Source organism: Varanus komodoensis, unplaced genomic scaffold, assembly GCF_004798865.1.
Source record: "Varanus komodoensis strain SLA01 unplaced genomic scaffold, ASM479886v1 scaffold22, whole genome shotgun sequence".
NCBI lineage: Eukaryota > Metazoa > Chordata > Lepidosauria > Squamata > Varanidae > Varanus > Varanus komodoensis.
The window spans coordinates 15,396,212-15,419,887 of record NW_025335606.1 but is presented as its reverse complement, the minus strand read 5'-3'; the positions used below and the strand labels follow the sequence as shown (position 1 = coordinate 15,419,887).

The 23,676-nt window shown below is 39.2% G+C and overlaps 1 protein-coding gene across 4 annotated transcripts in view; it reads right to left on the bottom strand.

Annotated features, from left to right (window-relative positions):
- NIPBL (NIPBL cohesin loading factor) overlaps positions 1–23,676 on the bottom strand; it is a 193,773-nt gene that overhangs the window by 25,087 nt on the left and 145,010 nt on the right. For all 4 annotated transcript variants that reach the window (XM_044431126.1, XM_044431128.1, XM_044431127.1 and 1 more), the window contains 16 exons: positions 23,339–23,490; positions 22,515–22,595; positions 22,067–22,167; positions 20,837–20,975; positions 19,670–19,752; positions 18,323–18,455; positions 15,620–15,763; positions 14,654–14,743; positions 12,603–12,817; positions 12,385–12,487; positions 11,015–11,113; positions 10,764–10,910; positions 10,292–10,426; positions 9,222–9,320; positions 6,862–6,915; positions 3,978–4,086 (listed from right to left, as the gene is read on the bottom strand). In XM_044431126.1, the coding sequence (XP_044287061.1) occupies positions 3,978–4,086; positions 6,862–6,915; positions 9,222–9,320; positions 10,292–10,426; positions 10,764–10,910; positions 11,015–11,113; positions 12,385–12,487; positions 12,603–12,817; positions 14,654–14,743; positions 15,620–15,763; positions 18,323–18,455; positions 19,670–19,752; positions 20,837–20,975; positions 22,067–22,167; positions 22,515–22,595; positions 23,339–23,490 (1,884 nt within the window). The remainder of the gene's footprint in view (positions 1–3,977; positions 4,087–6,861; positions 6,916–9,221; positions 9,321–10,291; positions 10,427–10,763; positions 10,911–11,014; positions 11,114–12,384; positions 12,488–12,602; positions 12,818–14,653; positions 14,744–15,619; positions 15,764–18,322; positions 18,456–19,669; positions 19,753–20,836; positions 20,976–22,066; positions 22,168–22,514; positions 22,596–23,338; positions 23,491–23,676) is intronic.

Below are 23,676 nucleotides of genomic sequence, written 5' to 3'. Positions count from 1 at the left end.
CTCCTCTTCTCAATCCTATCCTACAAACAACACTGTGAGGTAAGCAAGGCTGGGAGTCAGTGACTGGCTCAAACTCACCCAGTGGCCAAGTGGGGGCTATAACTTGGATTTGCTGGATCTCAGTCCAAGAACCAGGACTGAGAACCCTAAGAACCCTAAGATCTGCACACAGTCCACATTTTGCCCATTTTTGCCTGAAACCACAGTTAAGATTGATCACAGTTTTGTGAGAGAATGGTATACTGCAGTTAATTGAAAACAGAAGTTAAAGCTTCTGATCTCTTGTGCTGTTTATGTATGGCTGAACCAGGACAGTATTCCAACCTACATATACACTGTGCAGTTTTACTGTGGTCATTCAAGATGCATTCTTATGTACATTTACTTGAAAGTAAGCAACACTAAATAGAGTAGAACTTACTTTAGGTTATGTATGTATGTAGCTATTTACACCATTAATTTTTTTTATATAAGATGCTAAAGTAGAGGAAGGAACTGGAGCCATTACCCAGATGGTTTGATGCTTGAGATATACAAAACCTATCTAGTTTAGTTTAGGATAATACTTTAGGAACAACAAAACAACTCTACTGAGCACATAATTTACTACTCAGTAAGAGTCTAAGAGGCTGCCTTGTCCAGGGTGGCCCAGGACTTCATGGCTGCCATGACAATCATATGCTAGTCTCAACATGTCATTGGCCCAATGCATATAAAATGGATCTAGATTTCCAGAAGGGTTTAGGGGATTTTCTGGCTGGTATGGTTGGCACTCCTGTTGAAGCCCAGGTCACCCTGTGGCCCAGGAAGTTGACATGATCATTCCCAGACACCCTCTTCCCAAGCCCTCCTGGCTCCTTGGCATACACCAGAGCTGCAGGTGATGAAGCAAGAGGGTAGATGGCTAGAGTTCAGGTAGAGGAGCTGACCAAATGCAGCTTATTGCCCATTATCAGGCTCATTCTGTGGTGGGGAAGGTGGCGAAGAGAATCTTCTTCACCACCTCCCCTGCATCCTTGAGGTGTCATCCAGCTGAGCTCTTCTCTGTGGTTTGAGGCCTTTTACACAATGGTCTAAGTTGAGACACCATTTAACCCTTTGGCCCACTGTGACGAATCTGCACAACACTTTAGGAATTAAGTTGCTCAGTTTCATTGCAAGTTGGATGCCACACTTATTCCAGTTCCATCAGCAGAGGGTTCCAGTGCATGGTCTGGTCCCATCTTACTGGATAAGTTTCAGCTACTGCAGTCCAAGGATGTAGACAAGGTGCTTGGTCAAGTCCATCCCACAAACCTATCCACTCAACCATTCCCCATCTTGGCTAATTGGAGAGGATCTAAGGAGAGGATCTGTCCCTTGATCCAGGAGATAATGAATGCCTCCTTAAGAGAGGGGGTAGTGCCCACCCCTTTAAAGATGGTGTTGGTTACAGCACTTCTTAAAAAGCTACACCTGGATCCAGAGGACTTAAACAACTAAAGACCCATAGCCAACATTCCCTTCCTGGGCAAGGTGCTAGAGTGAGTAGCTCCAAGCACTCCTGGAGGAAATGGATTATCTGGATCCCTTTTGACTGGGCTTCAGACCTGGTTTTGGAATAGAAACTGCCTTAGTTACCCTGTGGGATAACCTTTGCTGAGACAGAGACGGGGGGGTGTGACCCTGTTGATTCTCTTGGACTGTTTAGTCGTTTCAGTACCATTGACTGTGGTTTCCTTCTGGATATGTTGGCTGAGTTGGGAGTGGTTGGCACTGTCACTGCTCCTACCTGGCTGGCTGTCTCAAGTTGGTGGAGCTGGGGGATTCTTGCTCTGTCCCATGGCTGAAGTGCCACCAATATGCTGATGACACTCAGCTCTACCTCTCGTTCTCATCAAATCCAGGTTAGACAGTTATTGTTCTAAACCGGTGCCTTAGCTCAGGAATAGACTGGATAAGCTGAAGTTCAGTCCAGGCAAGATGAATGTGCTGTTGGTGAGCAGTCTATCTGTCCAACTGGCAACTTTCATCCTGTGCTGGACAGAATTGCATTCCCCTTAAATGAAAGGATATGAAGCTTGGGGGTACTTGAGTCACAGTTGTCACTTGTTTCACTGGTGGCCTGAGTGGCCAGAAACACCTATCAGCTTAGGTTGATTTTTCAGCTATGTTCCTACTTGAGTGAGTGGTCAGTCATCCATGCGCTGGTAACCTCTTACCTGGATTACTGTAATGCTCACTACATGGGGCTGCCTTAGAAAATGGTTCATATACTCCAGCTAATTCAAAATAGAGCAGCGCAGTTGCTAACCAGAACCAGTCCTAGAGACCACATCATGGTGGTCCTCCATCAGCTGCACTGGCTCCCTGTTGATGCCCAGGCTTAATTCAAAGTGCTTACGTTAACATACAAAGCACTAAATGGCTTGGAGCTAGGATATCTGGAGCAATGCCTGTCTCCAAAAATCCCTACCAGACCCTTAAGATCTTCTATGGATGCCCTCCTTTGTGAGCCACCACCCCTAAATAAAGTTACGGGGGGAAATGGCAAGGAAAGAGGCTTTTTTCATTATTGCACCTCACCTCTGGAATGCTCTTCCCTAAGGAGGTACAACTGGCACCCTCACTGCTTAATTTCCATTGCCAGGTGAAGATGTTTTTATGGAGCATTTCTTTTTAATATAATTTATGATTTTATTATGTTATTTTTGCTACTCACTTTTATCATTGTGCATTTATTCTCCTGTTTCCATTTCATATTAATAGGGTTTTAAGATGCATTGGAATTAAGTTTTAAATTGGGTGGATGAGGGCCAATAAACTGAAGTTCAATCCAGAAAAGACGGAGGTCCTGTTGGTGGGCGGATCAGACCTCAGGATGGGGGACTTGGGCCTTGTCCTAAATGGGGTTGCACTCCCTCTGAGGGACAGGGTTCGCAGCTTAGGAGTGCTCCTCGTCCCTGAGCTGTCTTTGGAAGCTCAGGTGACGGCGGTGGTGAGGAGCACTTTCCTTCAGCTTCGGCTGATACATTAGCTGCGTCCCTTCCTAGAGCATGACTGCCTGGCAACAGTGACACATGCGCTGGTAACTTCCCAATTAGATTTCTGTAACATGCTCTACGTGGGGCTACCCTTGAAGACAGTCCGGATACTTCAGTTGGTGCAGAATAGAGCTGCCAGGTTGCTGACGGGGACTGGGCGTTGTTCTCATATAACCCCAGTTCTCCGTCAGCTCCACTGGCTCCCGATTGAAGTCCAGGCCCAATTCAAGGTGTTGGTGATGACCTATAAAGCCCTAAACGGCTTGGGACCTGGTTATCTAAAGGAACGCTTACACCCATATATGCCCTCCCACCCCTTGAGGTCAGCAGCAGATGTCCTCCTCCGGGAACTCTCTGTGAATGAGATTAGGAGGGTGAGTACCCGGAGGAGGGCTTTCTCTGCGGTGGCACCCCATTTATGGAATGCGCTTCCCAGAGAGGTCCGCCTGGCGCCGTCGTTATTTGTTTTTCGGCGCCAGGCTAAGACCTTTTTATTTAAAACTTATTTTAACTGTTAATTATTTATTAACTAGGGTTATTTTTTTTAAGCCGAGAATGCACTGGGGGGTGTTATTTATTGTATTATTTATTGTATAATTTTAGTATTTATGTGTTCTGAGCCGCCCCGAGGCTTTGTTGCGATGGGGTGGCATAGAAATGTTTTAAATAAATAAATAAATAAATTTTGGTATGGTTTTATGCTGATTTCTGTTTTTGTGAGTTGCCCAGAGAGCCTTCAGGCTATGGGGTGGCATACAAATGCGGTGATGATAAAGCTGGATCATTTTTCAGATGCTTTCTCCTCTGTGTAAGAAGTTCCCTTATTTCATCATAGGAATATATATATGAACACTTCTGCAATCATGTCTACTAAATGACCTGGATTCATTTGGAGTTTTGATACCAGCAAAAACTCCTACTCTCAATATGACTGAATGGAAATAGCTGTTTTACCTGCCAGAGATTCTTCATATTTTAGAATATGCTCAACCAAATTATCCACAAGCTGAGTACAGGCTTTCTTCACTGGCTTATATGAAGCATCCTCTTCAGATTTTAGCAACTGCAAAATAGGCAAGGTTGATATTGATAGCTGTGTGTGAGAATATACAAACCATCTTCATAATGAACTATGGAAATAAAGTATTTGCTATCTTAGTAATTGTAACAGGTCAACAATTTACCCACATTTATCACATGAACCACTTCTTTAACAGTTATACAAGCTGAGTCTAAATTCTTATTAAATGGAGAGAACATCATTTCAATCTAGCTTTCCTAACCTGGTGTCCTCCTCATACTTTGGACGATAAAATAAGCATTCCTGAAAGTTAAAGCATAGTTGACTGGGGATTATTGGGACGTCCAAAGCAACTGGAAGGTAGCAGGTTGCAGAAGGTTCCTTAAAAACTTCATATTGGATTCCTATAATGGCACTCTTCATTTCAAACAGAAATACTGTATCAAATCTACTGGGAGAATACCTAAATCTGCATTGATCACAAGCTATCTTCAAACAATTTCTTAGTGCACTAGGTTTAAGTTAGCTTTAATTCCTATCCTAAGTAGGTTTGCTAAAGTGCAACCCTGTTGTTTCTCTTGCACCTCTCAGTAGCTTCCAATACCATCAGCCATGGTATCCTTCTGGATAGGCTGGCTGGGCTGAGAGTTAGAGACACTGCTTTGCTGATCAGCTAATTTCAGAAGGGATGACCTCTCTGCACCATGGCAGTTATGCCATGGAGACCCACAGGGCTCTATTTTATCCTCCTGGCTATTTAACTTCTACATGAAACTGAGGGAGGTTATCCAAAGGTGTGTGCAGAGATGTCATCAATATGCTGGTAACACTCAGCTCTACTCTAGGGTTAGGGTTGTGAGCCACCCCGAGGCTTCGGCGAATGGGGCGGCATATAAATCTCCTAAATAAATAAAAAATAAAATAAATAATACCTCTCTTTTTCATCCAACCCAGGTGAGGCAGTGACTGAAATTCTGAATCAGTGCCCGGGCTTGGTAATGGATTGGATGAGGGTCAAGAAACTGACAGTTAATCCAGGTAAGATGGAGGTGCTGTTGGTTGTAGGGGTGGTGTCTGTCAAGTTAGGTGACATTAAACCTGTCCAGGATAGAGTTGCACTCCCTCTAAAGTACAGGGTTTGCATTTTAGAGGTGCTGCTGGATCCCAAGGCTGACTCCATGGCCTGGAGCACCTTCTGTCAGCTTAGGCTGATTTACCAACTGCACCTCGATCTGCACAGGCAAAGCCTCGCGACAGTGATCCATGCTCTGGTAACCTCTTGTTTGGGCTATTGTAATGTACTCTGTGTGGGGCTGCCTTTGAGGGTCCAGAAACTTCAGTTTAGTTCAAAATAGGGCAGCAAGGCTACTGATGGGAACTGGCCAATACAAACATATTAACCCTGTCCTCATCCAACTCTATTGATTACCAATTGATATCTGGGCCCAATTCCAAGTGCTTAGATTAGTATTTAAACCATAAATGGCTCAGGGTCAGGTTATCTAAAGGAATGCATCTTCTCATATATGCCTACTCGAACCCTGAGATCTTTGTCTGAGCTCCTTCTCAGAGTGCCACCTTCAAAAGAAATAAATAAGGTGGTTACTAGTGAACAGGCTTTTGGCAGTGGCACCCTGATATTGGAATCAGCTACCCAAGGAGATATGCCTGGGGCCTACCCTTTATACTTTCTGAGGCCAGGCAAAACCTTTTTAATTTATCCAATAGTGAGCTATTTTAATATTTATTTCCCAATTTCCCAATTTATATCCTGCCTTTTTCCTACAAAGGGCTCAAGGCAGCTTACATCATTCTCCTCCATCTTATCCCCACAACAACAACCCTGTATATTACATTTTACTATGTTGTATTAATGGTGTAACCACAAACCAATTTGCGTGTAGCTGTTTTAGATTTATTTATGCACTTAATGCTGCCATTTTATTCTTGTGCATTATTTCTGTCTGATTTTGTAATTGTTTTGTTTGTGAATATTATATTTGTCATTTACCCAGAGAGTTGTTTTAGCTAATTGGATGATACGGAAATTAATTAAATAAATACTCTAGAAATTTTCCTGTTGCACCAAGGAATCAGCAAAGGAATATCATTTGCCATTTAGTAATCATTTCTGCTAATGCAACTAAGTTAGTGCTAAGGCAAATGGAAATAATTTAAGAACAGTATCCTCAAATAGTACTAGACCACATATAATGTGAAATCTATTTTAAAGGAAGGCTCTTACAAATGTAACTTTGAGATAACATCTAGATCATTTAAAAATGAAAACTATTTTAATACTTCTACTCTTTAAGTGGTTTGGACTGACCCCTAACAAGAAGTAAATACCATGATGATTATACTATTCCGAAAGAAAGAAAGAAAGAAAGAAAGAAAGAAAGAAAGAAAGAAAGAAAGAGGGAGGGAGGGAGGGAGGGAGGGAGTGAGGGAGGGAGGGAATCAGTCAACTGCTTATCATCTGTGTGTACTGAGAGTTCAGGATGGGATATTTTGGAAATGTTCTGAAAAATGAGCTTTCAGTGGTAGTAAACCTATTGTCATTTGCTACAGAAAACATTCTACTTATTTTAATAGAATGACATGGTGATCGATTAGGCAAGATTACTAAAAGGTTCAGAACAAGTTTGTAAAACTATAGCTCTCATCACTATCAAAAGAAGTTCTGAATTATGAGGATACCCCAAGAATCTGATTTCCCCAAGCTTCCCTTTTCTATTTGCTAAGAGTCACCTAAAATCTGCATCAGTTCTACTAAAAATAAACAATTACATATGAAATGTCTGAAACATTACTCACATTCTGAAGAAGCTGTTCAAACCAATCATACCCTGTATCTCTGCAAGCTGCAACCTGACAATATAAGAATAAAAATGTATTTGTGAATAACTTTTAACACTAAATTGATTTAATGTTAAATATTAAACAGTTTAATGCACAGAATATCAGTGTTTTCTAGCATTATGACTATTACTTTAAATTGCTCTTGCTTTACTCTTTCTAACTTAGCTTTTTCCTATCTCATTTTTTACATTATAATATCTTTCGAATGGAGACTTCTCCCTTTTTGGGCCCTGGAAAGTGTAGTGCTCATTTAATGTTTAATTAAACAATCTGAATTCAACATGTCTGTTTTAGTAAAACATTTTTCAGACTGTTACAAGGAACTTCAATATGGATGGATGGATGAATAGCTACACTTTTTTTCTTTGTTTAATAAAAGGAGAGAGCAACTCTATATTTGCTTGAGCATTACATTCTCCCTTCCTTGAATGCTACAGTATACGATTTTTTGGTCTCTAAAGGATTAAAAATCCTAAAAGATGATGCAGTAAAAGTGCTACACTCAATATGCCAGCAAATTTGGAAAACTCAACAGTAGCCACAGGATTGGAAAAGGTCAGTTTACATTCCGATCCCAAAGGGGCAATGCCAAAGCATGTTCAAACTACAGCACCATTGCACTCATTTCACATGCTAGCAAAGTGATGCTCAAAATCCTACAAGCTAGGCTCCAGCAGTATGTGGACCGAGAACTACCAGAAGTACAGGCAGGATTTCGAAGAGGCAGAGGAACTAGAGATCAAATTGCCAACATATGCTGGATCATGAAGAAAGCTCGGGAGTTCCAGAAAAACATCTACTTCTGCTTCATTGACTATGCTAAAGCCTTTGATTGTGTGGATCACAACAAATTGTGGCAAGTTCTTAAAGAGATGGGAGTACCAGACCATCTTATTTGTCTCTTGAGAAACCTATATCCGGGTCAAGAAGCAACAGAGAGAACTGGACAAGGAACCACTGATTGGTTCAAAATTGAAAAAGGAGTTCGGCAAGGCTGTATACTGTCTCCCAGTCTATTTAACTTGTATGCAGAGCACATCATGAGAAAGGCGGGGCTAGATGAATCACCAGTTGGAATTAAGATTGCTGGGAGAAATATCAACAACCTCAGATATGCAGATGATACCACCCTAATTGCAGAAAGTGAAGAGGAACTAAGGAGCTTCTTGATGCGGGTGAAGGAGGAGAGCACAAAGGTTGGCTTGAAATTAAGAAAACCAAGATCATGGCATCCAGTCCACTCACTTCCTGGCAAATAGATGGGGAAGAAAAGGAGGTAGTGACAGATTTTATTTTACTGGGCTTCAAGATCACCGCAGATGGGGACTGCAGCCAAGAAATTAAAAGACGCTTGCTCCTGGGGAGGAAAGCTATGGCAAATCTAGACAGCATGCTAAAAAGCAGAGACATCACCCTGCCAACAAAAGTGCATATAGTCTGCGGTAAGAAGGACTATAGTCTTACCGCAGAAGGAGAAGAAAGGTAGTGACTTCTATCAAATTTGGAACCTTTTTTTTATTGGCTGGAAAAACGGGACTTGGTTTAGATCTAAAAATGTTTTTTAAGATTCCATAAATGGATCTGAATATGATTACAGAATGTTAAAAGATATGTAGTAAGGGGCTGACTCAGTAGTTCCAATGTTTGTGACGACTGATGTTTTTAGTACTCTTTTAAAATTTAATAAAAAAGTACTGCAAAAAAAAAAATTGCATATAGTCAAGGCTATGGTTTTCCCTGTTGCAATGTATGGCTGTGAAAGCTGGACCATAAGGAAGGCTGAGCGCTGAAGAACTGAGGCCTTTGAATTGTGGTGCTGGAGGAGACTCCTGCGAGTCCCTTGGACCGCAAGGGGATCATTCCGGTCAGTCCTAGAGGAGATCAACCCTGACTTCTCCTTGGAAGGCCAGATAGTGAAGACGAAACTCAAATACTTTGGCCACCTAATGAAAAGGAAGGACTCCCTGGAGAAGAGCCTAATGCTGGGAACAATTGACAGCAAAAGGAGAAGGGGACGGCAGAGGATGAGGTGGCTGGATGGAGTCACTGAGGCAGTTGGTGTGAGCTTAAGTGGACTCTGGGGGATGGTGGAGGACAGGAAGGCCTGGAGGAATGTTGTCCATGGGGTCGCGATGGGTCGGACACGACTTCATGACTAACAACAACAGGATTAAAAATAAATACTAAAGAACCAGGTGGATGAGACCTATGTAATTGGATCACTAGTACAGTCAAACCTAATAATGTGCATGTAAACACAGCATATTTTAATTGAAATCAATTGTCAAGGGAAACAACTGTATTCTAATTCATACCACATCAGTAATGTTCAGGATTTTCCTGGTCATTGCTTCTTTGTCATTATGCGGAGTTGGAGTAAACCACAGCTTCTGGAATGTCTCATTTACCAGTTTCTGGAAAGAAAGGGATTTTTACTCATTAAGTAAATTAGTTTGTAAAAGTCTTTAAGTTACCAGAATGCAGTGATAGCTTGGCTCACAAACGCCTCAGTTCATGACCAAATCGGGTCACAAACAGAAATTTCTGAAAAATTTTGCCTCTGGTTGTGAACTCCGCATTGGGCGATGATTGCGATCCCGCCCGTCTCCCCACCCCGAGCATGCCCGCGATCACATCCACTCCCCCCCGCCAGTGTGCCTGTGATCGCACCCGCCTCCCCCCAGCACACCCACAATCCACCCACCTCCCCCACAAGCACACCCACGATCATGCCCGCCTTCCCCCCTAGTGTGCCCGCCTCCCGAGCGTGCCCATGATTGTGCCCATCTCCCCACCTCCCAGCGTGCCTGCTTCAAATTTTTGTGATTAAAAAAGTTACAGAATGAGTTAACCTTATTTACATTGAACCTTGTAGGGAAATTTGACTTGGCTCATGAGCAATTTGAATCACGACCAGAATCCTGGAACAGATTAAGTTCGTGAGCCAAGGTACCACTGTATCTAGATTTTTAAAAGGGAAATCAACTAGGGCAGCAGTAACAACACACAGCCTGCAAAATGAAAGTAGTTCCTCACCCCAGTTTAGCCAATTAGGGACTGCCAAATTTAACAGCAGTGAAGAAAAGGGGAAGATGAGAGTTTAGTGCTATACAGTTTCAAATGGTCAAATTACCTTCTTTGCAAACTAAATCTGATCTCTTACCTGAAACAGTTTGCCATCAAATTTGAGCAGCAAACTATTGCTTTGTTGGGACTGCAGAAGGCCTTATAATGAGGATGGGATGAAAATGTTTCTCAGGCCTCCTACAGTTGCCCATCTCTGCACTAGGGAGACAACAGTCAAAAGCTCTATATGGATGTATAATAATTGAGAAGAAGTCCTTGAGAAAACTAGCAAACATATTAAAACATTTGTATATAGTACCTTAATTCCTTCTTCATCATTGACCCTGCGAATCATTTTCACACACATTTCTGTAATTTTGGGAAATGTTGGTTGTTCAATACAGATGTCTCTAAGAATCTTTATGACTCTTTTTCTGACACTGATACCAGTATCCTGAGGGATTAAAGGAAAAGTTAATTTGTAATTTTAATTTTTTAATTACTGTGTTAACCAACTTAAAAAATAACATAGCTATAAAAAGCTGTATTAGAAAGCAGCAGTACAAATAGCATGATTGCAAATCATAACTGTATGGCATCATACACTTATTCATAAGTGGAAATTATTCAGTTATGTGATATTCCTAAAATAAAAGAAATCCTCCTACAGATGAAAGATTCTCCTAATGTTCAGTACTGATGTTTCATGTTTGCCAAAACCTATTTTCCATCATTAAAAACTATGCAAAATGTAGTATTTATATCATATTAAAGTTTAAAATTAACCATACCAGTATACGCTCAATCAGCATGTCATAATACTGTTCAGCAAGCTGTGGTCGACAAAGTACAAACCGACCAAGTAACTCCACAGCCGCTTCTCGCACACTAGTGGAATTATCCATCAACCGTCCATGGACACCTCGTTGCATATCCAGCTATAAGCAATAGACAAAATACAAATGCAAGGTAAAAAAACCTACTTCACTGTTTGTGAGAATGGAATAATGTACACATGGTTAGAATTTGTTTCCTTTCTTACCCTGGCTAGAATGCTGGGGTCTACAGCAACAACCTCAGACAAACACTTCATGGCTTTTGTTCGAACAGCAATTGCATTTTCACCAAGAACACGCAGAATCTAATAAGAAAACAAAAAATGACATTTTATTTGTTTTTTGAAAATAGCAGACAATGTTTAATGAAGTGGGTAAAACATGCCAGAACTAAAGTAAAATGATAGCTCAGCCACTAGAAATTGGGAAAAATTCACAAAAAGAACACTTTGGTTGCACCACCATTCATTCTCACCTTCTGAAATACCTACAGACTTAGGTCTACAAATTGTGGCACATCTCCATTGCAACAGACGACACATTTGCCTCACATTATTTGGTGTGTGCACATGCACACACAAACACAGAGACAAGACAGCGGGGTAGGGGTTACTTATTTCTTGCTGAACTTTGGACTTGGAAGAACCAATGTACTTTCCCCTGTACCAAAGTCCAGCTTTTGCCTGGTTGGGACTGCTGCATGGTGTCTCACTGAGTTTACCTGTACACAGGAACTCCCACTGGTTCCTGTCCAAAAAGCATCACAGGGAAGGTAGCTCTAGAGGACATGGAACTGTGAGACTGCTGAATTCTGCACAAGTCATAGCAGTATTTCCTTTCCATAGTTGCCCAGCTTAGGGGCATAAAGATTGAGCCTGAGGATGATATTACATGGGCCAGTGTGGGTCAGACTGGACCAGAGGCACTTGCTTCAATAAGTGAACTTGTGGAGACCCTGGTCCCTAAAATATATGAAGGTTATTCAACAATAGACCTGATCATAATATGGCCAGAGTGACTTAATGAAAGATGACGATGCTTCTCTTTGATCAGGCATCTAAGCATGGGTACTTTTTCAAGAGCCATTGTGAAGGCTAAACAACTGAACAAAGTAGGACAATCTAGATATTTCTAGAATCTAAACATGGTGACTCATTTCAACATGCTCTTATTCCTATGAAATAAAGGTAATCATAAAAGTACCATGCATTGTAAAGCAAGCTACTGAATTCTAAAATTATTATTTAGAGTTATTAAGCTAGTCTACTATACCCTCTGAAGATACAGTTTGTTATATTCATGGAAAGTTTTCTAGCATTATCCCTTTAAGACACTGGTCCACTTCAGTGAACTGGTATATAAATATGTACAAGGACATATGATCGAGGAGATATGAAATGCATGCAGGATAAAGAAAAATGATTATGTAGTTGATACAGAATTATGGAAGCATGTGGGGTTATCATGACCTATTAAATACCTGCAGTCAACAATGAACAGATATTGCACACTACCGCATAAGCGTTTGGAACCAGGAAACCAACTGTCTTTCGCTAAGACTTCTGGCACAGTTTACCTGTGTCAAATAAATATCGAAGCTCTGGGCAAACGGCCTCATAGAGGCCAAGTAGCGAACAATCAAGCAAGCATCTTCATAGTCCACAGTATCAGAGTTCATCCTGTAAGAAAATTGCAGAATATTGCTTTAGGATTTATCTATCAACAAAATATGCCTATACATGAAAGCCAAATAGAAAAAACTGAAAAATACATAAAACAGTCTGGAGGACTCACTTTAATGTACTGAACTGAGAGGGTGCTGTTTTAATGATCTTGCGAAGAAATTTTTTACGACTCTCTGCTCTGTGCATGATTTGTCCCGTTGTCTCAACTTCTTTTGCATGGTGTGTTCCTTCAGATGAATCTTCATCCTTCTGAGATTTCATTGCTTTCTCAGTCTCCATAGTAGTATCCCGAAACCACTGAGCTATATAAAATTTCCGAGAAAACTAGTATAGTAGGAGAGTAAGTAGAAAATAAATCAAAACAGAAAAGAAAATGTCAGAGACTGATCATGAAAAAAGTCTCACAATTTTTCAATATCATTTACTGTTTGGTGGATGGACTTCTGTCTGATTTCAATTGCTGTAAGCCACTTTGAATATTGCTATGGCAATGAAAAGGGTACAATATTTTACCTTAATAAATACATATTGACATTAGTGTTTTAGAATAATTTAGATTTAGTTCCTGTCACTGAATTTGTATTTGCGTTACATGATCGAAGGGATTGTCAGATATCAAGTAACATGCATTTTACATTATAATACAAATTGCACTGAATTTTTCCAAAGCTGTTTATACACAAACTTATTTCCAAATCTACTTTTAATTTCTGGACTGCATATGTAGGTTTGAAAGTGACAAACAGAATTAGACTCCAGATTTAGACAAAATTATTCATAATTCCTTCACTGTTTCTTGAATTTTAACAACACAGTATCAGCAGAACCTTCACTCTCCCTTCCAAAGGTACCTTTGCCCACTACAAAGTATGTCTATTCACATGGTAGTATGCAGAAGCAAGAATTCTGGTATATTTTCACTATTGCACAAAAGTGCACTAGTTCAGTGGCAGAGCATGCACTTTGCATGCAAAAGGCCCCAGGTTCAGTCAATAGTATCTTCGGTTACTGCTGCTCCCATCTGAAACCCCATAAAGCCATTGCTAGTTAGGATAGACCAAATTTTCTTAAAGTGGTTCTCCCTAATATTCTGGACTGCCAATCATCAGAAGGATGACAGCTGTACTACAATATGGGGGGACTCAGATTGAGGAAGACCCATTTCAGCAATACTTAGCCAGGTGGTCTAATTGTCCGACCTGATATCAGTTCCCATCACAGCATTCTGTATTCTTAATTTTAAAAGGTATTTGAACAACATATAGAATTGTCTAATACTTTATGCTTACACTCATACCAATGCAGCATAATATACTGAAACTGCAAAACTATGATGACACATTGAGTTGCAACTCCTACTTTTGCTCATTAAACAATCAGGATTCATTAGAAGGGAGGTGATGAAATTTCTGACTTGAATGCCTTCTCAGCAGTTTCTTTTGCACATTTGAAAGATTACAATATACTTTTACTACATCCCTACACAAAAGTTCCATTTAGTTCAGGTAAGATAGGGACTGCAGTCTTCATCATTTTTGTGATTACTGTCAAATGTGTTACAATCATAGTCTTGTCTTTTCTTCCCTCTGTTTCAATGTGTTCCCAGAAAACTTAAAAAAAAAAGCTGTCACTGAATATCCCTTTCCCCAGGGCTTTATACTTTAAATGAAGAGCTGAGGAAGAAAGGTAAAAAATAATTCAGAAAAAGGAATTAAGGGTGGAAATTTGAAAAACAAAACAGTAAAGATCCACTAGTGGTGTGTGCGTGCACATGTGTGCATGACACAGTCAGAAAGCATACGGATGCAAGGAGGATAAAGAAAAATTAGATCAATAAACTTAGACTTCGAGGAAGGCAGAGATAGAACTGGAAAGGAGGAACCAATCAAACCATAACCAATGCAAAACTCTTGGTCACATAATCCCTGCCTTCCTAGGCAATGAGGGGACATAGTGAATGAGTTATTGGTGCCAAATCTCTCACAATTTCTTTTGAACATGTACAGTTCAGTGAGGTGCACATTGAGAGTTTCTTTTGGCTAGAAAGAATGTAATTAGATTAACAAAGCCACTGGTGTACAATATTCCAAAATTATATTATTTACTGACTCTTTTTGATGAAATATTCTCTTAAACAGGCTTTTATTCTAACTGACATACCAATAAAGATGCATCTGTTTCTGTATTTTCTTCCAAATAATCTAGCAATGCTTTTTGCAGCTGTTGGATTTCATCTTCCCCTCCTGGGACCTGTAACATACAGCAATACACTTTAAGACAATTCACATATTTGCCAACACCAGAACAGATATGCATAGGCTTGTGTTCTAAACAAGTCCTAGAAAACAACAATACAGCAGTATGTTTACAAGTTGTAAAAGGGAGGCAACAAATTCTTGTGATACAGAACATGTAGTCTAAAACCTAGGAATTCCATGTATGGGTTTCTTGGGGAGTCAGCCCTTTTTAATTAATACACTAGGAGTGATTCTGTGAAAGGAAGGATTGATTACTTGACTGTTGTAAGCCTAAAATATAATGTAGCTAGTCAAATATGTACTAGAATATCAGTATGTGTTGCTTAGTGGGAATCTGATATAAAATGTATACCTGTATATTTAACAGCCTCACTGTACTTGAACTCTGAGTCTCAGGCTCTAAAAAAGCTCTGCAGTTTTTGCTTTCATCAGGCCTAATACTGTGATATAATTTTTTAAATACAGAAACAGCAGAAGATTTAATTTGTTTAAGCTATGAACATTTTAATTTGCAGCAAGACAGAAGGTGTTTTTAAAAGTACTATGGCTTGGCTTCATGTGTAGTGGCACAATACTCCTAGTGGAAATCTCACAAAAGACACACATGTATGAACCAGCCACAGAAGAAACAATTTTGCAGATACTCTTCAATGTTACTACACTGGTAGATCTCAACAGTGCTTCATTCTTAAGCCAGAAGTTAAAAATCCCCATCAAGAAGCAGAGAGGAAGTAAAGACTGTTTTTGAGAACAAATGTAAAATTTTCTGTTGCCATTGTATGATTACGGTGTTGCATGGGTTTGTTCCAAGTATTTTATCAAATCAAAAGCACCCAAACTTAGTAATCAACAAAAGTTTCATTCAAACCTGTTTTAAAATCCGGGCTATAGATCCTTGATCCATTTTGCTAGTGACTGCATCCTTCCTTAGTCGTGCTGCCACAGTTCCAAGATAGTCAAGTGATGCCACTCTTAAAGCCATCTCTGTAGATTTATTACTAAATTGGTGGACCTAACGAGAACAAAACACAAAGTTATCAGTCTCCATTGTATTTCTCCCTCTTCATGATTTCCTAACTCATTATTATCACCCCCATCCCGTACCACACTGTATTTATATTCTACCTTCTTTCCTCTTTTGAGGAACTAAAGGGCATTTACATACCTCCATTTTATCCTCAGAATAATCCCTGAGGTAGACTGAGGTGAGGGTCTGGCCCAAAGGAACCCAGTGAACTTTATGGCTGAGTGGGACCAGAACCCAGATCTTCTGGATCTCCAATACGACACACTAGCTACTTTTACATAGTTTCTGTGCATCTCAGGCTGAATAACTTGAAGCACACAGTGATTTTTCAAATAAATTTGTGAGATAAAGAAATGAATGTCAAGTAGCTGTTTTCATTTAATAATATTGCCTTGAATTGTGAGTTTAGCTCAAAGTGAGTTTAGCTGGGAAAATCTTCCCAACAATAGGCCCTGTGCAGGTGGCCATATGTATGATGCACAGACATAAGAATGACATTAAGTGACAACAATCCTAAACCTTCCCATGTACACCACAGGGAAATTTTGATTGGACTCCTTGAAAGAAAAAATTACCTGTGTGACATGGTCCCTGTTCAGAAAACAGACTTGAACTAATTTAAAATCTTTCACAATTTCAAATTTTTTATTGTTAACAGTAAAGTTATGCAACTTTTAGTCATGAATTTTGTTTTCTTAATATGCAGCAACAGTTCTACTTTTGCTTTTCACTTTCATCAGGAGTTGTTTCAAGTCATTGCTGCTTTCTTCCAGTAGTATGGTATCCTCTGCATATCTTAAATTATTGATAGGTCTTTCACTAATTTTCACTCCATCTGATTCTAATCCAGCTTTCCATATATGTTCTGTGTGCAGACTGAACAGACAGGGAAATTAAATACATTCTTGTCTGATGTCTTTGCCTATGGGAAATCATTTTGTTTCACTAAATTCTGTACTAACAGTAGCTTCTTGTTCATGATACAGGTTATGCACAAGGACTAGTGCTGAGGTACATCCATTTCTTTTAGAACCATCCATAGTTTCTTGTGATTCACATAGTAACAGGCATGGCTCTAGTCCAGTGAATCTCAACCTTTCCTTCACCATGGGCCCCCTTTAAATACTTGTTGTGGCCACGGACCACAAAGACTTAAATCAAGATTTAAAGCACTACACTGCATCCAATATTTACTTCAATTTTCTCATGATGGGCCAACAAATTTGGCGAGAAGGGGAGATAAGTTAATCTGTTAACACACACACTCCTATTATCTCTATTGCAGTGATTCCATACAGATTTCAAATAATAGTAGCAACACTCTTTTCACTCAAGTGGCCCATTTTATAGTATTTTGATGTGCTAATTCTGAATTAGATGTCAATTTTTACATTAACATTTGATGAAAATCTGTTGACTATGGTTGGAGGCACACAGAGGGCAGTGTGTGTTTATAATGTAGATATGATATGATTAATACGACTGATGTGGAGGTAATGTCAACTGCAACCATTCCCCCAGTTTGTGATAGGGGAGCAGAAGTGATGACACTGATACCTGCTGTCCTCTGCCAATCATCTCTGATGCAGAGAGACAACAGGGGTTGGAGGTTCATTATAGTACTAAGTACAAAGCAATAGGTAGTGATGGCATTTGATGATCTGAAGCTCAAATCTAAGAGTGGGGTTAGGTCTCTGATCACTCCGTAGGACACAGAGGTTGGCTAGCTATCAACTCCACTGCTGATTGATGTTAATGCCAGGTCCAGGAATAGAGGTGGTGGAACAGGCACCTACACTGGGGTTCTTTGTCCTCCTCCTCCTCGCACTTCACTGGTTTTAAATACGCATGGATTTTTGGACAGATTCTTGGCCAGAGAACTCCCTGGAGTCAGGGGATCAGTAGTAACTGCAAAAATGCCTCGATCAGGAATGAAAGGCCTCCCTGCTATTGCAGATGAGAGTGCAGGCAACAGTAGGCTCATGTGAAGCATTGCTCTTTGTGTCTCAACTGCTTCTAAGGCCTTCTTTCACAACACAGCTTTCAGTCTGTCAAACTGGTTTTGACATACCTGCTTTGTAAAAACCTGGCAATAAGCAAAAGCCCCAGTGATGTGGCCCTCTCCTAGGCAGAACAGGCACAGGGAGCAGCTGTCTATACAATGCACACTCTTTCTGAACAGGGACTTTTAAGGCCATATAAGGCCCTAGCCACAAGAAAAGTCTAAAGAAGAATAATCCTCAGCAACATAGTCCTACAGACAAGAGCTTCCTTGAGGCTGCCACAATGGTGGCTGAAGAACAACTGAGGTAAAAGCTTCCCAACAGAGGTTCAATGCAGGTGCAGAATGTATGATGCACAGAGAAAACAGTGAAGAATGCCTGTTTCTGATTGCCTTAACATAACTGAGACCCTTGATTAAGTTACGTCCCTACCAGCTTACATTACATCACATGGTCGGTACTGTTATAATTGTTAACACTGAAAAAAGCCATTAGGAAGTGGAAAGCAGAATTATTACTTCAATCAATCTAGGTATCTTACCAACAGTCTTCCCAATAAACTAAGCAGCAATTCTGCAGCTGGCCATTCTGGTTTGTTGACAGTGGAAAGAAGATCTTGAACAAAGTTCTCAAAGAGTGGCCTATAGTCTTCTTCCCCTTGCTTGCTGCCACATCTTATTGAAGAAAACAATGAGAAGAGCAAATAAGACATGAAAGAAAATCACATATTATAAACTTTTATGATACTACTTAGACTAATGAATGTGTAATGAAATCAGTATTACAAAAATGGCAAATTAAAAATATCAAAAACATTTTGACTGTTTTTCAACAATCCAAGGTCTCTTTTTTAAAGTTTTAAATGTAATGGTCAATTATGCTAAGTGATAATCCTCTGCCATTTCTACTGATTCAAGAGATCAAGCTTATAGCCAACATCTGAGAGAGCCATATACAATATACTGTATAGCAGTTTGTATAGAAATGATGAACTGATTCCTGTCTACTAACTGAATAAGATCCCTTAGCAATTATGCTTATGGCTACATTCTTAGTCTCTCTGAAAATAGGGTTTCAATTAAGAGTGGACAAAGGTGTAATGTCTAGACTATGTGAGAGAAAGTTCCTGACAAGTCTTTGCTTGGAGCATATATTCTGTATGTGTTCTGACAGAATTATTTGAAATTAGAATAATTATTTCAGTTCTGGAATAAGCAAGGAAAATTACAGAGTGTAAACTATTGGTTCCTTGTATGATACAATTTAAATGGTCTATAGATTAGAATTCATATGGTGTTTCACAAATATTGCAACTTAATTGTCCACATGTGTTTCAGCAGCATAGTCAATGAAATGTTCTTTTACAGCTGAGGGTTGGGGCAGGAGAATGTGAGGTAGCTTGACCCAACTTGTCCAGAAGTTCTAAAATTTTATTCTTACACACAATTAATATGCTGAGACAAGAACTTCTACAATAATCATTAGTGCCCATTACCATAATACAACAATTCATGGAATATGTGCATAAGGAGAAAAATTTTAGACTATTATGTTGTTATTGTGTCCTGCTTATAAATTACTTATTGCATATGGTTGTCAATAATCCCAAAATGTCAGGCAGATTTTACATTTTAAAGGTTCTTAAATGAGCACTTAAATGAGAATCTGTACACGAGTAATACTTATTAACGCAAACCTTGATCATAAGTGCATTTTAAAATACTTTGGCCATTTCCATTTTTATGCAGGCATGTTCTCATTCCTAAAGTATTTAAGGAAAATGCAATTGGGTATAGCCATCAAAATCTTATTCTATAATGGGTACTTATTGCAACTGTACAATACAAATAAAATCTATTAACACACTTAACTGTTGTTTTGAACTTACTTTTTGAGAAAAATAGAAAGGAAGTTTTGTGCTGTTCTCATGGCTGTTTCGTATGAGTTTGTAATAAGGACATCCTGGTCCACCTAAAAGTGATTTTAAAAAACCTACTTTACCAAAAATATAATGAAATTTATTTGAGTACACATAATAAACACATTTCTCAGCAATGTATAAGGAGAGGCATCCTGGCAATCATTTTGAAGTTTTACTCATATGTCTATGAATGATGCACCTTTAAAGGATAAAAACAATAACTCAACCAGTTAATTAACAGATTAAAACAATGAATATATACTATTATCATAAACTGATCCAAACCACTGTAGGTTATACAATGCGGTATAAACTAATTTATTGTAGCTGAATAGCAGTTTGTGACATTTTGTTCACACTCACTTTTCCTCCTTTACTTTCCAATTCTAAAATACCCCCCCCCCCACTTCTTCTCTAATCTTTTTCCTTATGTCTCATCAGCATCTTCTTGCTTACTTCCACTGGCACCAACTTTGTTTCCCATATTCCATGCCCCTCCTGCCACTGAACCTGATCATGTTGTTGTTAGTTGTGAAGTCGCATCCAACCCATCGCGACCCCACGGACAACATTCCTCCACGCCTTCCTGTCCTCCACCATCCCCCGAAGTTCACTTAAGCTCACACCGACTGCTTCAGTAACTCCATCTAGCCACCTCATTCTCTGCCGTCCCCTTCTTCTTTTGCCGTAAATTGCTCCCAGCATTAGGGTCTTCTCCAGTGAGTCCTTCCTTCTGATTAGGTGGCCAAAGTATTTGAGTTTCATACAAACCTCATAATCATAACAGGCATTGCATGCATACGAACTAAATGCAAATAACTCCATGTATCAGAGATGAGGCAAAAGATAACCCATGGGAATCCCATCCAATCTACCAATTTCCCTGTCTGATCTCCAATCTTAGACTGGAGGCTTGATATCAGTACAGAATTTATAAACATCTGACTGTATTGAGGACAATGTGTCTGTTACATCACAGGATCATATGCCAACAATCATGTGGACACACCTGCTTTTGGATGTGGCTGTATCCAGTGCTGGCATGCTGCCATTAATATACCTGCTTGAAACCAATTTGACCATTGGGAAAAAAACAAGAATCTAACACTGCCATATATCTAAAGTAAATCTTACTTTTTTATTTGGCTCATCTTCAGAATTAGAATCTTTCTCGCCTGATGGTAGATGTACAACACACTGAATTAGTTGTAGCACCAATGCAGTCACCATCTGAATATACATAGGTTCCCCATCAGTATCACTACTGTTCAATCTGTTGAAAAATACAAAACTATTTAATATTGTTTCATGAACTCAGCTGTGAACACTTGAATCCATGATGAATTTGCTATTGGCTTCAATGATTAGGAATACACCTGATATCTAATCAGCAAAACAGGAAGATGTTGCTGCATTTACACCAAAGAATTCAGTACACAAAACTGGTAGGACAAAAGTCGATCCAGTAAAAGCTGCTTCTGCCACACATTCATAAAATACCCCTGCTTCAACAATGAGTAAAATCTTTTTGAAGAAAAATATTTTTATCCCTTGTGGGACTGATCCCTCTCATAGCATCTGCCCTTCCACTTGGTGGCAGCAGCCATCTATTTTCTTTGGAATCCAAAGCATCCAGGGACCTGGCCATCAGTCAATCAGCCCTATGTTTTCAGGACCATTTTGTGAAGGCATGGCAATGCATGCATGATTCAAGGATGTGCCCTTTGCCCAAACAGAAAGGCAGAGGAAGTGTCAGTGGGAAGAATTTACTCAGACAATGGACACACTTTCTAAGGGGTGACTTTGCTGCCATCACAGTAGATGGGAAAGGTAGAGAGCAGAGAATGGGGGAGTGGGGGTTAGATTTTGCAAGTGAAGAGTGAAAACTATGTTCATGGAGAGATGTATAATGCACAAACCCACAAAGGACACTTTTTAATCCCACTATTCTCCAAAGTGTTCAGGATAGCAAACCTGTCTCTCCTCTCCCCCTATTTTATATACTCAACCACCTGTGAGTAGGATGGGCAGAGAAATGGTGATTGGGCCAAGGTCACCAGGTGTGTTTCATGGTGAAGAGGGAATCTGACACTAGGTTCACTCATTTTAAGTTCAATTCACCACACTGGCTTTTCTTTAACTGGCACTCAGTTAAACCGTAATAAGAAAATACATGCAGGGTTTAATTAAAACCCTAACCCTAAGCACTATAATTATATAAATATATATGGTTTAATCTTAGATAGCAATCTATCTGAGAACAGCACAAACTTAAGCATATTGAAGTCCCAGTTAAAGACATTAAGTATAAAATATTTTCCCTAAAATAATCAAATTTCCACATAACACATCAATTTACATTACCTGAAGTTTCTTAAACTCCTTTTGCTGGTTGGTAACCTTGCAAGTGAAGTGAAAATTTCTTCTAATATCAATTGCCTATGCTTTTCATATCTTGAGAAAACCTGTTTAAAAGTCAGTAAACTTCTAAATATTGTAGTTGCTTATATTTCAAGCTCAAAGATTTTATAAACACACATTTAAAAATAATGCTCCACTCTTAGTGATGTTTAGCAGCTGAAAAGTATGAATTCATATTGCAACACTATTTTATTTCAAATAGATGAAGGATTAAAGTAACATTAACATTACGTGATCAAATACTGGTCTTGGACAAAGTAGTATTGCTTTAAAATACTGAAAAGCTGGATTAGGTAATTTATGAAAATCATATACAAGCCCCTTAAAAATAAATATATACACACCCCATCAGATTCTTAAAAATTAAATTTTGGTTTAAAAATATGCTTACCGCAGTGACTAGTTTGATGGCACACAACTGAAGTTCACTAACATTTTCTACAAAGAAGGGTGTTATCCCCATTGAAGAAACCTGTCAAGGAAAATAGTGTAAGTTTTCACTCCACTTGACAAACTGATGTGAAACCTGTTTTAAACAAACTAAACAGGTTAAGTCTACTGATTGTCTTTTTAAACTGTGAGCCTCATTTCTCAGAACAGTGGCAATAACTCACAACTGCTATTACAGCAATTTGGGATGAGATTTCAGATTTAAGCCTAAATCACACTTTTTTTCCTTATTCCTTTTGGTATTTTTATTTGTTCCACATTATCTTAGTAGATTCATTTATGGAAAAAAATATTCAGCCATAGTATGCAATTCTTTCTAAGACAAACATGAAAAAAAGCTGAAGGTGACAACATAAAAGTCTAGTTCTTGGTTAACTGAGTTGTTTAACCTAAGATTAATTTTCATTCTCCATCACATTAGAAACCCCCAGTTGGCTCAGTTATGGGTTAAATATTCACCACAGTCATGGAACACAACTGGCACACATCACAGCAAATCATGATTTGCTGCCATTAGATCCAAACACAGTTTGAGATGTTTGGAAGATGAGAGCCAAATGCACAGCAAGTACCATGGACAGAGAACTTGCAGAGTTAATGTAATGATCTTTGAAAATTCCTAATTTTCTACTCCCTATGTACTTGCAATTAAGGTACATACATCTAACAGGTATACATATGTAGAAAAACTATTGTAATTATTCAAAATATTTAACAAAAGTTTTTGACAGACATGAAGAATGGGGGAGAATCTTTCAAGCTTACCTGAAGAATAGTAGTGTCGGTAAGAAGCTGTATCTCCAATAATTCAGCCAGACTGCTAACAATATCACAAACTTTGTTGTATAACATCACTATCACTCTCTGTTTGTGGGTGGAACACTTGGCACGTTTTGCTTTTGAACTTAAAACACCACCTAGAAAATTTTAAAACAACAGTCTTTTTCTTACTGTTAGCAACATTATAAACCATAATATATTTACAATGGTTTAATTTCTTAATAAGGCTCTAAAATGCAGCAATACTGGGCATGGTGGAAAAGAAAAAGATGGAAGCAACCATGAAAGAGAAAAGGTGACTGGAAAGTAGGACCAGGTGAGGA